This window comes from Sinocyclocheilus anshuiensis, unplaced genomic scaffold (assembly GCF_001515605.1).
Source record: "Sinocyclocheilus anshuiensis isolate Anshui unplaced genomic scaffold, SAMN03320099.WGS_v1.1 scaffold2468, whole genome shotgun sequence".
Taxonomy (NCBI): Eukaryota; Metazoa; Chordata; class Actinopteri; order Cypriniformes; family Cyprinidae; genus Sinocyclocheilus; species Sinocyclocheilus anshuiensis.
Genome location: NW_015547755.1, coordinates 242,028 through 259,124, shown reverse-complemented (window position 1 = coordinate 259,124; position 17,097 = coordinate 242,028). Strand labels below are relative to the sequence as shown.

Genomic DNA, 17,097 nt, shown 5'->3' with positions numbered 1-17,097 from the left:
ATGGAAGTGAAGTATGTGAAGGAGGGACGTTCAGTCACTCTAAACTCCGGTCTTAATGAAATGAAGGATGATGATGTGATTCAGTGGAAGTTTGGAATTGAAAACACTTTAATAGCTGAAATCAATAAACAGAACAACAGAATCACTGTATATGATGGTCCTGATAGGAGATTCAGAGACAGACTGAAGCTGGACGATCAAACTGGATCTCTGACCATCATTAACAGCATGACTGAACATGCTGGAGATTATAACCTACTCATCAACAGTCTGATCAAGAGTTTCAGTCTCACTGTCAATGGTGAGTTAAATATCAGTTTCACCTGTTTAGTATTTTAATCACCACAAACATTATTAATCCAAATTCCATTTTGCTTCTGTTGTTTACTGATATTCATTTCAAAATAAAATGTCAAACTATTTACTTTTGTAAATGACTGTCTAAATCGATGTTAAACCCTGTTTATGTTTATTCTGCGTGTCTGTGTTTGGTGATACAGGAGCAAAGTATTTGTCAGTAGAAACTGGAAATTCAGTTACTCTAAACTCTCTTCTTAATAAAATTAAGAAGAATGATGTGATTGAGTGGAAGTTTGGATATAATGGAGAGACTTTAATAGCTCAAATCGATAAACGGGCTGACAGATTCACTGTATTTGATGATGCTCTTTACGGGAGATTCAGAGACAGACTGAAGCTGGACAAAAAAACTGGATCTCTGACCATCATAAACATCTCAACTGAACATGATGGACTTTATGATCTACGGTACAAACATTTCAGCAAGTTTCCTTTTATTATCATTGTCTTCGGTGAGTTAAATATCAGTTTCACATGTTTTATTTATTACAGCTATATCTAATAAATTATCTCATCATGATTAATTATTTAAAATAACTAATTACCTTAATTTTTTACATTAACAGCCAGGTTTATATTTAACTCTGTATATCAGATTCGACTTATGTTGAGTCATGGTTCCTGTCAATGTTTCTTCCTCGTCTGCTTGAATATCTTCATTCATCCTCAGCTGTGATCCGATTGGTCCTCTCTGCTCTGGTGGGCGTGGCTACTGTCATTCTTCTGGTTTATGACATCAGATCCAGAAGACCTGAACAAAATCATACACGTATTCCCTCGACACAAACCTAAATTACGATGTAATTTCTCCTATAACAATTTTGTTTATCATTTATTAATCTTCATTTTTTTTTGTAATGGCTTTATATATTCATATGCTAGTTTTGATGTTCATTTATCAGCAACTAATTTTCACACTACAAGATTATTTGAGAGCGTAAAGTAACATTCACGTATACATGCTCAAAGTTACAAAAGTGAGTGTTATGATAAATACCATGATTCATCAATATTACAATGCCTTAATTTTTAAACTGTTTTTTACAATCTTACGTTTGTTACAATATTATCTTTCATATTTTATGGGGCTTTAAAGCACTTTAAAATGTGCCTGTCTTGTAGTTTTATTGTTGTTCATATCAGACGTCTCTAATACAGAAGCTCTTCAACTGGCTGAACATGAATACATGAAAACAGAAGTGCATTTTTCTTTCTTATTTTATAAAATCTAATTTGAAAGCTTTATTGTTCATATTTCCCTCAGATACATAAAACAAATGAATAAAGAGACACTCAGATCTCTCTTTACTACTGCTGTGCATTTGTCATCTGTATTTGCTTGTCTTTATCAATAAAGATTTTATTCACTCTGAGGTCTCTCCATGTTTTATTACATTTATTATGGTGAGCTCCTCCTGGAGGAATACAAAGTTTATTAAGCTCATTCTAACACTTGCTAAAAAGTTTTTTTTTGTAATGTACTGAATAACGTCTGCTACATTAATGTAATGAGTTCTTTTTCCCATATTGACTCTTTTTTTCACGAGGTTCTCAGAAGCGGAAGTCAGCATAACATCGGTAAACTTCTACAGCAGATTTAGTTTTTGCGGTTTCATTTGATCCAACATCAAAAGAAAAATCCATGACTTTTTCAAATGAGTAAAAAGTAGAGAGAGATTACAGCAGTCAGAAGAGAGAAAGGTGTCAAAATCACGGTTATTCCCTCAGAAACACCCTCACAGCAGTGTTTACTACAGTAAACAATGTTGTACATTATTTTTATTTTTTTTGTAATTTAATGCAAAGGTAATATAGGAGGCTCTCAGCGCTTCACAGGCTTTTTTTGTCCCGTTGGAGACGTTTGGGCACTAAAATGTTGAATGTTTTGAGTGTTTTTTTTAAAGCATCGTTTGCTACTGTTATATACATAACATACAGTTAATATACACTGTAAAAAAAATTCCGTAAAATTTACGGTAAAATTTGAAATGTAATGCAGGGAATTCTGGGAATGCCAATTTACGGTTATTCACTGTAAATTATACCGTATTTTTCACTTCCAAAAACGGTACACTACCGTAAAGTTACATGTAATGTCCAATACAGTTTTTCACCGTATATAGTACAGGAATTTACCGTTAACCATTTGTTATGATTTAGAATGTATGTAAAACTGACATCTTAGAGACATCTATCAGATGTTTGTACACAGCAGATGCTTTCCAGAGAGATGTGCATGTGCGCTCTCGGTGCACTGATCACTATAACATATTTCTGCTTGAACACGTTATTAAAAATAATGTAGAGTGTTCAGTACAGGTTGACCTATGCTTATTTGTTAAAGTTACTGTACAAGTGAGCTTTACGTACTTTTAAGTTGTAAATCTGCAGTGACATTTTTGCAAAGTATGTTTCTTCACAATGTTCTTCGTCATCATCATCATCATGTTCATTGGTGTGTACAGCTGTGGATGTGAGAAACATGACTCTCTCCTGGTACAAAGGAAACACTTTTTTGTCCAGCATAAGAATGTCTGGTCTCGGTGGCGACCTTTCTTTATATCTCTGGGTGGAATATCAGGATAAAAACACCTACAGCTGTGTGCTCAACAATCCCATCAGCAACCAGACATCTCAACATCACTCAAGTGTCACAATTGTTATGGTACGTCAATGGCAATATTAATGTTTATTCACTGAGCTGATCTCAGTTTTGTGCTTTTATTCCTCAGACTCTGAAGCTGTGATCCGATTGGTCCTCTCTGCTCTGGTGGGCGTGGCCACTGTCATTGTTCTGGTATATGACATCAGATATCGGACTGTGCCATCTAGAGTTTCATGCCAAAACTCTGTCTTTCACTACACGGTGTCACTAAACAAAGCAACCACGATAGCTTGTGAGAGACGTGATGAAGCTCATTCAACTAGAACAAAATTATTCCATTATTTCATTGTATTAAATTTTCTAATAACTATTTTACTATATTGTATGTTTATGCTGAAATTCCTAATACTTCACTGCTGGAAAAATTGAGTGTCAGTCCAGAGTCTACGAGGCTCTGCTCAAAACGACATCTCGTAACTGAATATCTTCGTCAACTCTGATGTCACAGCCATCTTCAAGTGTGACCGTCTCACAAATGCAGTGTTCAGAACAATCACATATCACTTTCATACATACAGTTCTAGCAGGCGGTCTGTTCCTGCTCCATAAAGCCACTAGAGAAACTCTGAAATCAGTCTGAGAGAAGAAACAATTGAGACATCTCTATAGGTACTGAAGATTAACATGAGATTGGCAGAAACTGTCTGTGTTATGTCCCCTTTAACCATTTCCATACTGAATTGTTGAATCAGTTTATAGTTTGAGATATAAACACTCACTCGACACACTAAACCGAATATAAAATTGTTGATTTGATTTGTTCAAATCTTCATTCTGTCATGTTTTCCAGCTATTCTGCCTGTTCCTGTCATCAGCATGGATACAGGTCTGTAGTTTTCTAATAGTGCTGGATCTAGAGTGGGTTTCTTAAACAGTGGGTTATCTGAGCCTGCTTAAATGCTGTGGGAAATGCACCGTGAAGACAGGTGTTGGTAGGTGTTTGTGGTGTGGAAATTTGGATGCTAATGGTTGTTGTTTTATTTATGAAGAATGTGGATAAGTCGTCAACTGTTAGAGCTGCTGAAGGTGGGGGAAATGTTATGAAAAGCATGCAAGAGTCAGAATATTTCATTTTGTTAGGGTATAATTTCATTTTAGCAGTAGAAAGAGAGGACAGAACTTATCCAACCAAGGTCAGTAAAACCAATTAATTACCTGATCTATGATTTGCTGCAGTAAACACTTGCTTGAGGTCAAACGAGGCAAGCAGAATGTGGAAGTAAGCAGCCTGAGGTTTTTCAAAGTGGATGTTGAAATCTTCAAGTACTACGAGAGGAGTACCATCCTCAGGGAAGAATGAGAGTAACACATCCAACTCCTCCAAGAAGTTACCTTGCTGACCTGGGGCACAATAAACAACTACAAAGTGTCTTTTAATTGGGCGATTCAAAGGAGCTATTGTCACACAAAGATGGTAAATGATTAAATGTCCACTCATTGAAGATGAGCAGACCAGTACCCCACTCATCTCAGTTAGACAAGGGGTGTGTGAAAAAGTTAAATTAGTGGAGAGGACTGCAGGTGTGGCAGTTTTGAGGTGTGAGTTTTGACTCACACAGGAGTAACGCAATTTCAATTCTCTGTGTGTATGTGCTGTACATGTGGAAGAATTGACAATAAAGCAGACTTGACTTGACTTGACTTGAGACCTGAATGACCAGTAATAGATGTAATGAAGTCTGATTTGTTTACAGCACTCTGCTAATTCCAGAGACCAACAGGAAATGATAGTAATGTACTACAGGACTACATGACACTACTACTCTCATGTACTCATGTACTCTCATGCATACTCCGATGCATGACATGTGACTTAAGTGTGTTAGTAATGGTAGGGATTTACAAACACATGAAGACAGATCACTAAAGCAGACATATGACAACAAGCTGTATAAAAAGGTAAGAAAGGTAAAAAAAAAGGAATACTCAAGTGCCTTGCCAGTGTCCTTGCTCAGTGGAGTCACGCAGGTAGAGTCGCTGGGCCTTACACTCTTCGGACTTCACGCGATGAGGGTTTCGCACAAGGGCTACCGCGGTATGCTAACCAATTATATACAGTACTCACCTGATATGTCGTTATTGAATTCAGCATGCCACGCCTTACTGTTTAGCAAACGCAAATTCAGCATGTGTTTACCATGGTAACCACAGCAAACAAAACAATGTTTCCTAGCAATGACCCCTGTGCTAAAATCTGAGAAAAGAAACAAAAACACTGACAGTCTGCTGCCGCCTTCTGTTGCTTGACTGCTTCTCATAATGAGTACTTGCTAACTCTGTAAAAAAAAATAGTACTTTACCTGGCTTTGGCTACACCTTACTACTAGGAACAACAAAAATGAAATACCAAGTGGCAATCACGAGAAAAAACACAACTTCAGCACGCATTTACCACCTTAAACACAGTAAGCAATACAATGTTTCCTAGCAATGACAACTGCGCTAAAATCGAATGACAAAAGAAACTAAAACATAAAACAATAAAAGCTCACAGAGACTATCTGGCAACAAGGTCACACTCAAAATCATCATTCCATGTATGTTCCAATATGCAAATCATGTTTTGCTCCAGGAGCCTTTTACTGACGTCGCACTTTCTAATGTTTTTTGCAAGCTACTGGTGGTGGTTTCTTTCTCATTTACTCCTCTAGTTCAACTGTCTTTACTCTCTTGTCTAAATATTATTCAATATGCCTATCTTTAATATAACATTGTCTATCACAGCATGTCTTAAGCAACTTTACGATCTCTACATTTTTCTGTATTTTCCTGATGACAGGCAGACGAGCTGGAAAACATGAGAGAATAGAGATAAATGAGGATGAATGAAGATATTTAAGCAGACAAGGAAGAGACATTGAGAGGAACCACGACTGATCAAAAGTAGAGCATGTGAAGGGATTTTTTAATTATTACTAACATTCCTTTTCCTTGAATTATATTTTTGTGGTTTTGAACACTGAATGTCCCCAACACTTGGGCCAAAGCTAGTGTCTTGTAATAACAAATAAGGAAACAGAACTAGACAGCTGTCTAGGTTTGTGTATATATTTATCCTTATGACTTGAGTAGCAAGCTGAAGTATCAGTGAAAATTAAACATAGAGAGACTCTTAAGAGTGAGACAACTTTATGGATAAAGGCAAGCAAATACATATGGCAAATGGACAGCAGTAGTAAGTGAAGTGAGAACTGTGTGTCTGAGAGAAATCTACACAATGATACCTTACAAATAAATACATTTAAAAATCTGAAATAGAGAGTGCAAGCTGACATAATCATCAGTATTAATTATGAAAAAAACACTAAAAGAACAAAAGACACACTTGTAGAACCTTTAAACTTCAGTGTTCTGCTATAGATTTCAATACATTCTGAAAAAGATGAACATATCAAGGCAAAAATTACACCATCAATCATGTACCTGATGTGTGAATATGTGTTTGATCTTGTTCAGATCTGATGTCATTAACCAGAAGAATGACAGTAGCCACGCCCACCATAGCAGAGAGGACCAATCGGATCACAGCATCAGTAGAACCACAACAGTGGACAGAATCTGAGGAATAAAAACATAAAAACTGTAAATAAATGCTAATATATGCAGTGCTCTCCTGAGCATGTGTGACAGAGTTGAGTGATGTTGAGATGTCTGGTCTGGTTGCTGATGGGATTGGTATGAGATCCTGATGATGATGATGATGATGGAGGCCTTCCATTCTCTGCTAAGATGATGCTTAAACAAGTCGTGTTCATCCAAGTCTCTATCTTTCTCTCACAGAACAACCTCCCAGACAACAACCAATCTGGTTTCAAAACTGGCCACATAATTGAAACTGTCCTGCTTTCGGTTATTGAAGCCATGAGACTGGCAATTTCAGCTTCCAAATCTTCAATGCTCATCTTGCTGGATCTGTCTGCTGCTTTTGAAAAAGTCATGCACTCCAATGGTTCAAGTCTTACCTCTCAGGTAGGACCTTCAGGGTGTCTTGGAGGGGTGAGGTGTCGCAACATCTAGCTACTGGGGTTCCTCAGGGCTCAGTGCTTGGACCACTTCTCGTCTCAATCTACATGTCATCACTAGGATCCATCATGGTTTTTCCTATCACTGCTATGCTGATGACAAACTCTACCTCTCATTCCAGCTAGATGATCTGACAGTAGCTGCTCGCATCTCAGCCTACTGAATGGAGGAAAGACCATCACCTTCAACTCAATCTTGCAAAGACAGATCTGCTTGTGAAAGTGACGTGACGTGTGGCCAAATATGGTATCCCAGCACTTCATCACAACTTCTCCATTCAGCAAGGTTCGTCAACCATAACTCTTTCCAAGACAGCCAGGAACCTTGGAGTTGTGATCAATGGTCAGTTAAACTTCACAGACTACATTGCTAGAACTGCCCAGTCCTGCAGATTTTCCTAATACAACATTAGGAAGATCAGGTCCGTCCTATTGGAACAGGCAACACAACTCCTCATCCAAGCTCCTGTTCTCTCAAGACTGGACTATTAATGCCCTCTAGTTAGGCCTTCCAGCATGTTCTGTCAAGTCTTTGCAACTGATCCAGAACGCAGCAGCGAGAGTGGTCTTCAACAAGCCAAACAGAGCACACATCACACCTCTCTTCATAAACTTGCACTGGCTGCCAGTAGCCACTCGCATCAAATTCAAGACAAATGTTTGCTTACAAGAAACATTGGCTTCAGACGTGCCCTCCAGAAGCTTGTGTTATGTGAGTGAATAGCGCCTTGTAGTACCATCCCACAGAGGCACAAAATCCCTTTCACAGACCTTTACCTTGTCTGTTCCTTGCTGGTGGAATGACCTGCCTAACTCCGTCTAAGCTGCTTAGTCTTTAGCCATCTTCAAGAAATGGCTGAAGGTGCATCTTCAACAATAGACCCTTTATTACTAACATTTTCTATTCTATATGTCTATTTAAAAAAAAAAGCTTCCTATGTATATTGTGCTAGATTAGACTTGCACATTGTTGCCCTTTTGTTGGTTTGATTGCTTCTATTGTCCTTTTTTGTAAGTTGCTTTGGATAAACGTGTCTGCTAAATGATTACATTTAAATTTGCAAAACATAATTTAGATTCGCAAAACATTGGAAATCTTTTCTTTGTACTTTTGTTCATTAAATAAAGGTTAAAGAGAATGAACAAATCACATATTCTTGATTTTAATGTATGGCAAAGGTGACATGATCCATTACATTATTGTTCTCCAATATGATTGGTTCTTCATATGTTAAATTCAGCAAACTTTCTTCTGTTACTAGGTAAAAGATACATTAGCTTGCTACTCAAGTCATGAGGTTAAATCTATATACAAACCTAGACAGCTGTCTAGTACTGTTTCCTCTTTAGTTATTTCAACACACTAACTTTGGCCCAAGTGTTGGGGACATTTAGTTTTCAAAAACATATAAATGTAATGCAAGGAAAAGGAATGTTAGTGTGTGATCAATTAAAAATTTCCTTCACATGCTCTACTTTTGACCAATTTTGATCTGCTTGAATATCTCTATTCATCCTCCATTCTCTCATGTTTTCCAGCTCGTCTGCCTGTCATCATTCAAAAATACAGAAACACATAGAGATTGTGAAGAAGAAATGCTGTGATAGATGTTACATTAAAGATATGCATATTAAATGTTATTTAGAAGATACTAAAGCCAGCTAGAAATGCAAATGAGAAAGAAACCACCACCAGTAGCTTGCAAAAAACAAGGCATGAGTCCTATAGCAAAACATGATTTGCGTATTGGAAAATACATGAGTGTGACCTGGGTTACAGATAGTCTCCGCAAGCTTTTATTATGTTTTACACATGCACATAAGATGATTTAAGTATTTTCAGACTTTTGGAAAACACTTGAAAACACTAGTGTGGACAGAGACACATTACCAAGCCTGTTTATTTCTGCTGAATTTCCACTGGTTTTGACTTAAACTGCTTCAGACAACCTGTTTGCTGATCGCCTGAATTTTGCCTGTTCCTGGTTTTAAGTTTGAAGATGTAAGATCAGCAAAAGCTTGTTGATTTTCGTGATGTAAAAGAGGATGGACGTCTGAGAGTAAACTGTGATGGCGGTTAGGGGAGGATTCACACACAACCAGATAAATATCACCATCCAGTCGTGTTTCAGACATTTTAATTGTTGCTTTCGAGAATCGATGAGGAAAATGGCAATCAACTTAATTTTGTTCTGTTTGTGTTTGTGGCGTCTGGTTGGTGAGTTTTAAATGTGTTTTTATGGCTTCAGGTCTTTCTGTGAAAGATTCACTAAATGGTGGCTCTATAAAAAACACTGAAGCTCAAACAGCAGCAGCTTTAGTTTCAGTGTGATGTGATTCTCATCTGCAGTAAAAGTGTTTTCTGTGTATGATGTTGTGTGGAGCTCAAATCAACTTCATCAGAAAATGGGTTTCATTCAGAATCACCACAAAGATGCAATTATTAATCGTTTTTGTAGTTTGGAAATTGATTTCAAATGTAATTTTCATACAGTTTATATTAGTAATCCATCATACAGTTATTAAAAGATCTATCATTTAAACAGAAGACTCTTGTGTTTGTTCTTCAGGTGTGTTTGGTGATTCAGATGAAGTGAGGTCAGTGTCAGTGATGGAGGGAGATTCAGTCACTCTAAACTCTGGTCTTACTGAAATACAGACAGATGATGAGATCGAGTGGAGGTTTGGACATACCAACTTACTCATAGCTGAACTCAGTATGAAGTCCAGTATGATCCTTTTGTATGATGGTGATGATGGGAGATTCAGAGACAGACTGAAGCTGGATCATCAGACTGGATCTCTGACCATCACAGACACCAGAACCACAGACTCTGGAGTTTGTACAGTAAACATCCTCAGCGGAAGCAGAGAGATCAGATACAGATTTAATGTTACTGTCTATGGTAAGTAACAGTTACAGTGTCGTTTGTGCTGCCAGCTTCATACTGATAATTTTCTTTAGGTGTATTTACACAAATAATTATTTCATAAACATTTATAAAACAAACCATTTAAGATCCCATGCACAGTCTTTCTCCTTATGTTTTTAATTAGTCTTTCATTTTGAATGACATTTTCCTCTCTGACAGTGTAATCTTTTTAAATATGAATCTATTATAAATCTTGAGAAATGAAGGCTAACAGTATCAGCATTAAAACACACTGATGGGAGATTCAGAGACAGACTGAAGCTGGATCATCAGACTGGATCTCTGACCATCACAGACACCAGAACCACAGACTCTGGAGTTTGTACAGTAAACATCCTCAGCGGAAGCAGAGAGATCAGATACAGATTTAATGTTACTGTCTATGGTAAGTAACAGTTACAGTGTCGTTTGTGCTGCCAGCTTCATACTGATAATTTTCTTTAGGTGTATTTACACAAATAATTATTTCATAAACATTTATAAAACAAACCATTTAAGATCCCATGCACAGTCTTTCTCCTTATGTTTTTAATTAGTCTTTCATTTTGAATGACATTTTCCTCTCTGACAGTGTAATCTTTTTAAATATGAATCTATTATAAATCTTGAGAAATGAAGGCTAACAGTATCAGCATTAAAACACACTGATTCTCAATAAAAACATTCAAAACATCCTCTTAATTACTGTTACTTGCTCTTAATTTATTCTCTCGTGTTTTCAGCTCGTCTGCCTGTTCCTGTCATCAGCAGTGACTCTTCAAACTGTTCTTCATCATCATCATCATCACAGCAGAATTGTTCATTGCTGTGTTCAGTGGTGAATGTGAGTCATGTGACTCTCTCCTGGTACAAAGGAAACAGTTTATTGTCCAGCATCAGTGTGTCTGATCTCAGCATCAGTCTCTCTCTACCTCTGGAGGTGGAATATCAGGATAAAAACACCTACAGCTGTGTGCTCAACAATCCCATCAGCAACCAGACTCAACATCTGGACATCACTCAACTCTGTCACACATGTGCAGGTACGGCAGTTCATTATGTGGCTTTCTGGAATACGTGATCCTGATTGGTTAATAGCGGCATTCAAATATTGTCTCATAAACACCGCTGTCCATAGCAACACGATTTTGCCTTGACTTTTATTATGTCTCTTGTATCACAGCGCAGACTTGCACTCTCTTGATTCATATGTGCTGACCTATCGAGTTGTGGTTTAGTTATTTGGAGAGTTTTTAAGCAGGCATGAAGAGGCCTCTAGATGGGGGGTAGACAGCATTGTTCTGTCTGATCGTGTTTGTTCGCCCAGGTTCGCCATTTTAAGGGCGCTTTTTAGAAACAAGCTTTGTAACCTTTGTTTGGAACCAGTGATTTGGAACGCGTATCAAACAGCCAAAGACTGTTTACTTGAGTGATGTACCAGTTTTCATTTTGTTCTATTTGTTCTTCAGGTGTGTTTGGTGATTCGGATGAAGTGAGGTCAGTGTCAGTGATGGAGGGAGATTCGGTCACTCTAAACTCTGGTCTTAATGAAACACAGAGAGCTGGTCGGATCTTGTGGACCATAACGTTTAAACCGAACAACTTGCTCATAGCTAAACTCAGCAGATCGCACAGTATGATCTCTATATATGATGCTATCGATGAGAGTTTCAAAACCAGACTGAAGCTGGATCATCAGACTGGATCTCTGACCATCACAAACACCAGAACCACAGACTCTGGACTTTATGAAGTTAAGATCAGCAGCAGCAAACACACCATTAACCAGAGATTCAATGTTACTGTCTCTGGTGAGTCACAATTACACAATTATAATAATAGTTTCCTTAAGTATATTTACACAAGTAGTTATTTAATAAGTATTTATTAAGCAAACCACTTACTCAGGATCATTTTCTTTTCACATTATTGTTTTTAATTAGTTTTTTATTTGGTCATTTTTGTACGACTTTCTCCTCTCTGACAGTGTCATCTTGTTCAGTTTGTTTATTGAGCTGATCTTTTGCTGTAGATCAGACGAACACGTTCACTCTAATGTCTCTTTTTAGCCGGTACAACAACAGATTTATATCCCATAATACTCACTGATTTATATCCCGTAATACTTGATGGGCTCATTGTTTCTGAATGATGTTCAGGTCCAATGCATCATCAGTTCTCGGGATGAATTTGCAGCAGATTGTCATTTCTCAGGCTTTGACTCTTTGTGTCTGTGTTTGTCTGACAGGAATCTGAGATGACGGTGGTGACGAACATGTGTTTCAGCTCAGAGCGATGATCAAACTCTGTTCTGAGCACAACAACTGCATCTGCCTTTACACTTACTGTTTCAAATATAATGTGGTTTTTGTCATTTATGACCTTCCTCTAATGAGTTTATCGTTATCCTGAATGATAAATACTCTAGATTATCAAAGAACGCTTTAATTATTTATGTGTCTGCCTGCCCTCATGAATAAAGTTTTTCCCATGCTTTATTACATTATGCCTACTAACTTTATGTATTTTATTATAATTTTCAGTAAAGCGCACCATATAGAGCTTTACATCATTACATTATTGTTAAGCTCAATACTTTTTTAAAATGTACTATTCAATTGTGATTTGTTTACTCTGTTTACTATTTTTATTAATGCACTGCCTATTTTTTCTTTATGGAATCATAACATTGCATTTTTTAGAAAGTAATAATAAATGTAAAATACATTTAAAAATGTGTATTATCTTCTTTAAAATAATCCTCATTGAGGATTTAGATCGATAATATTTTGCCAATGTACATTTATTTTTAATTTGTTTCAATTTAGTTTCAATATTTTTGAAAAATGTATAATTAGGTTGTCTATTATTGATGGCATATGAATTCACAAGAGTATAATGAGTATGATTAATATTGACATGCAATATTATCATTCTTCCCAACCTATCTGTTTCATGGCTTAGGACCTGACCCCTGGAATTTCCTTTTGATATAGTGACCACTGCAGATCTATTGCAATCTGAAAACCATATGTCATTTAGCTTATATAACCTTAAGGCTAACATATTCATAATAAAAGCCAAAAAACTTCCATTTTGATTTCATGGGGACTTTAGAAACATTATTACTGTTCTCATTTATTGTGCCTGATTTTGCTTAATAGAGTCATCTTTTTTTTTCTTTTTTTTTTACAAAATACAAAAATGCTATACATTTATACATAAACAGTATGAATTATATAAGATTATAATTAAAATGAAAAATCAAAATCAAAGGCTTAATAAGTTTGTTTGCCCTGAACAGTGTGACTGGTCTGAATGAATGAATATTATCATCAATGAATCCGTTTCTTTGGACTGTTCATCCACCAGGAGGCGCTCAGATGTTTTGTCTTATTAGAGACAGGGTTTTTAAGGTTATTTTACTAAGATTTTCCAAGCAAAGTCTACAATCAAACACCAGAGATCTCATTATGACCTTATAAAATCATATTTGTATATTGAAGAACAGTTTTATACACACAGTTCTAGCAGGTGATCTGTTCCTGCTCCATAAAGCCATCAGAGAAACTCTGGAATCAGTCTGAGAGGAGAAACAATGAAGACATTTGATAAGAAATGAAGAAAAAAACGAGCTGAAGACAGTGACAGGAGAGAGCAGAGCCAAACACTCTCAGGATCTCATGAGCAGATCAAACGCTGCTTTAAGACACTCTTAACTTCTCTAGTCTCTGATCATGTTATGGCTCAGTTTATTTCTGTTGAAAACGACAACACTGAACAGAAGAGGAAGCTGTGGTCTACTGGAGCTTAAAGCGGCAAAGTTAACATGTTGTGAAATGACCAAAAAAGAGCTGGATGTTCCCACACACATTAACACTTAAAGATGTCCGGTTATTTTAGCTGACGGTTGAGTTTCTCATGACTTTACTACACAGCAGACTCACATCAGCTCATCTGTCATTTTATTACTGAACCAGTTCTGAAGAGTTTGTCTTTTCATATTTGTGGACTGAAACCGTTGTTTGACTGAAAAGATGTTTGACAGATTTTGCTTCTGTTTGTGTTTGTGGCGTCTGGTTGGTGAGTTTTTATGGCTTCAGTTCCTACAGATTCAGTGTTTGTTTGTTTTTTCTTCTAAATGTTCTTTATATAAATCACTGAAGCTCAAACAGCAGCAGCTTTAGTTTCAGTGTGACCTGATTCTCATCTGCAGTAAAAGTGTTTTCTGTGTATGATGTGTTCAGATGTTTTACATTTTAAACTGTCTTTATTAAGCAATGTAAAAATCTTTTTTCTTTATGTTCTTCAGCTGTGTTTGCTGATGCAGATGCAGTGAAGTCAGTGTCAGTGACGGAGGGAGATTCAGTCTCTCTAGAATCTGGTGTTACTGAAATACAGACACGTGATGTGATAACATGGCATTTTGGACATCCAGAGACTCGTATAGCTCTAATGAGTAAAGAGAGTGGAATCTTCTCTACATCTGATGGTGATGCTGTGGGATTCAGAGACAGACTGAAGCTGGATCATCAGACTGGATCTCTGACCATCACAAACACCAGAACCACAGACTCTGGACTTTATACAGAAAACATTAAAGGCACAAAACTAACCATATACAGATTCAGAGTTACTGTCTATGGTGAGTCACAACTACAGTGTCATTTGTGCTGCCAGATTCATGAAAAATAATTGTATGAATCAAAATCAAAAAATCACACTTTTTTTTCTTTTTTCCTTCCTCTTCATTTCTTTTTTTTAAAGATCTTTAAAAACATTCATTCAGATACCATAAAAATGACAAAAGTGTTTAGTGCAAAGACAAAATATTTTTGACATCACATCATCTTCAGTGTCAGATAAAGTATTTTTTCCCACTTCCTATGTTGTTTCATGTAGCCGCGTTGAGCGACGTGAAAATAGCATGAACGTGTGACACTAGTGTGTAAGAAACACATGCAGCATCAATTGCATTAAAGGGATAGCTCACCCAAAAATGAAAATTACCCCATGATTTGCTCACCCTCAAGCCATGGTGTATATGACTTCCTTCTTTCAGACAAATACAGTCGGAGCTTACGTTACGCCTACGTCATCTGCTGGAAAGCTACTCTCTCGTGTTAGCCGAAGCTAGAGATTACAGTTTATAAAGTTTTAAATATGGATATTTTTCATTTTGTTGCCGTGTGAGGCATGTTTTATTATGGATGCACACACTTTATTTCACGTCTTCTGGACTGTTGAACAAAAACACCTGCCTACTCCCATTCTAATGCTTGGAAGAGACAGGATCATTTTTAAACATCTTGACCCCCATTCACTGCCATTATAAAGCTTGGAAGAGCCAGGATATTTTTTAATATAACTCTGATTGTGTTCATCTGAAAGAATAAAGTCATATACACCTAGGATGGCTTGAGGGCGAGTAAATCATGGGGTAATTTTAATTTTTGGGTGAACTAACCTTTTTAAAGCTACAGTATGTAACTTTTTCTGATAATAGTAACAAATATATTAATGAGAGATAGTAAAAAAAAAAAAGTTCAATTTTCCAAACCATCTCTTCCCAAATACACTTTGATAAATCTATAAACAATTGCATACACACATAATTCACCTGTGTGTGTCTTGTAGAGGTGTATGTATGCAGTGACTCTGGCTGTGAGTAACGTCAAGCTGAAAGTTTACTTTCCCAACAAATGAGAAACAAAATTGATCATGCATCATTGAAGATGCATGCAGGTTTATATCTAACAACTAGAGGAGCAAATGCTGAACATATAGTAGCTTTCATAAGTTTAACATGTTAAAAAACAAATGTTAATCACAGAAATTAATAATTAAAGTAAAAAACACTGAAGCTCAAACAGCAGCGGCATTAGTTTCTGTTGTGGCATGATTCTCGTCTGAAGTAAAAGTGTTTTCATTTTTATGACATTATTATCCTCCCTGACAATGTAAAGTTATTACACATGAATCTGTTATAAATCTTGAGAAATAAATTAAGATGAAAGCTAACAGTATCAGCATTAAAACACTCACCTTGTCCAGGTCTGTCAACACTATTATATGGGTTTATTTACTTGAGCTGATGTCTGTCTTTTTGTTGTAGATCAGACTGACATATTCATTCACACTAATGACTGTCTGTCTTTAACTGTTACAACACCAGACTCACGGACTCGTTCACCTCCTGCAACCTCAGGATCTCAGATAATATTGCTGATCTGTGCTGCTGCTGGATTTCTGGTGATTGTGGCTGTAATTGGGTTGTTTTGTATCTGCTGGAAACACAGAGACGCAGGTCAAGTCAATCTACAGCTCAGACTTCTGTAAAAATAATTGTGAATCACCAATCTTCTCCATGTTTTGACTGAACGTGTCTGTCATTACAGTTCATGAAGACAAGAATCTAGCTGCTGCATTACTCTACAAACACACTGGACTAATGACGGTAAGAGTCTCTGTGTCGTTTCAATTACATTTACATTCATTTTTAAAGTTCAAAATAACTGCATAGCACAGCAATTGTCACAAATCCGGTCCGTGGCCTTCCGGCCGATTGCCACTAGAGGTCACTCTACCATTACATTGACTCTCACACTACACAGACTGTTACATGTCACTCCGGACTACAGTTCCCATCATCCATTGCACTTACACAGCTGAATTCACTGATCACACAGCCTTCACTAATCACACGCTCATGTGAGAGCCATTACACACTCTAATTAACACCCACTCAGTTCCTGTTCAGATTGCCGAGTATTGTCTAGTGTTTTTCACTCTCCAAGTGTTAGCTACTTTACCAAGCCATTCTGTGTTTATTTCCTGTTTGGTCTCTAGTACTGTTCTGCGTTTTCCACTCTCCTAGTGTTAGCTGCTATACGGAGCCTGTTTATTGTCTTAAGCCCTATTCGCACGGGATTAGTATTATCTGGGGACCTTGTGTGATTTTGAAATTAACCCCCCCACCTCTGAATTTCGTGTGGTGCATTCGCACGGGATAAGCGAAGCCTGTGATTTTACTCGAATTTACCGACTTATCTCCCGGATACCCGAATGTCAAGGCTTTGAGAGTCCCGTTCTATGGTCCAGATGTATAAAAAAAAAAAAAAAAAAAAATAAAAAGTTT

General features: G+C 37.0%; 1 protein-coding gene across 1 annotated transcript in view; it reads left to right on the top strand.

Annotated features, from left to right (window-relative positions):
• Nucleotides 1-17,097, top strand: part of LOC107704490 (SLAM family member 9-like) — a 40,624-nt gene continuing 23,527 nt past the window's right edge. Inside the window, exons 1-2 of the mRNA XM_016507419.1 lie at nucleotides 1-301; nucleotides 10,703-11,002. Coding sequence (XP_016362905.1) covers nucleotides 1-301; nucleotides 10,703-11,002 — 601 coding nt within the window. The remainder of the gene's footprint in view (nucleotides 302-10,702; nucleotides 11,003-17,097) is intronic.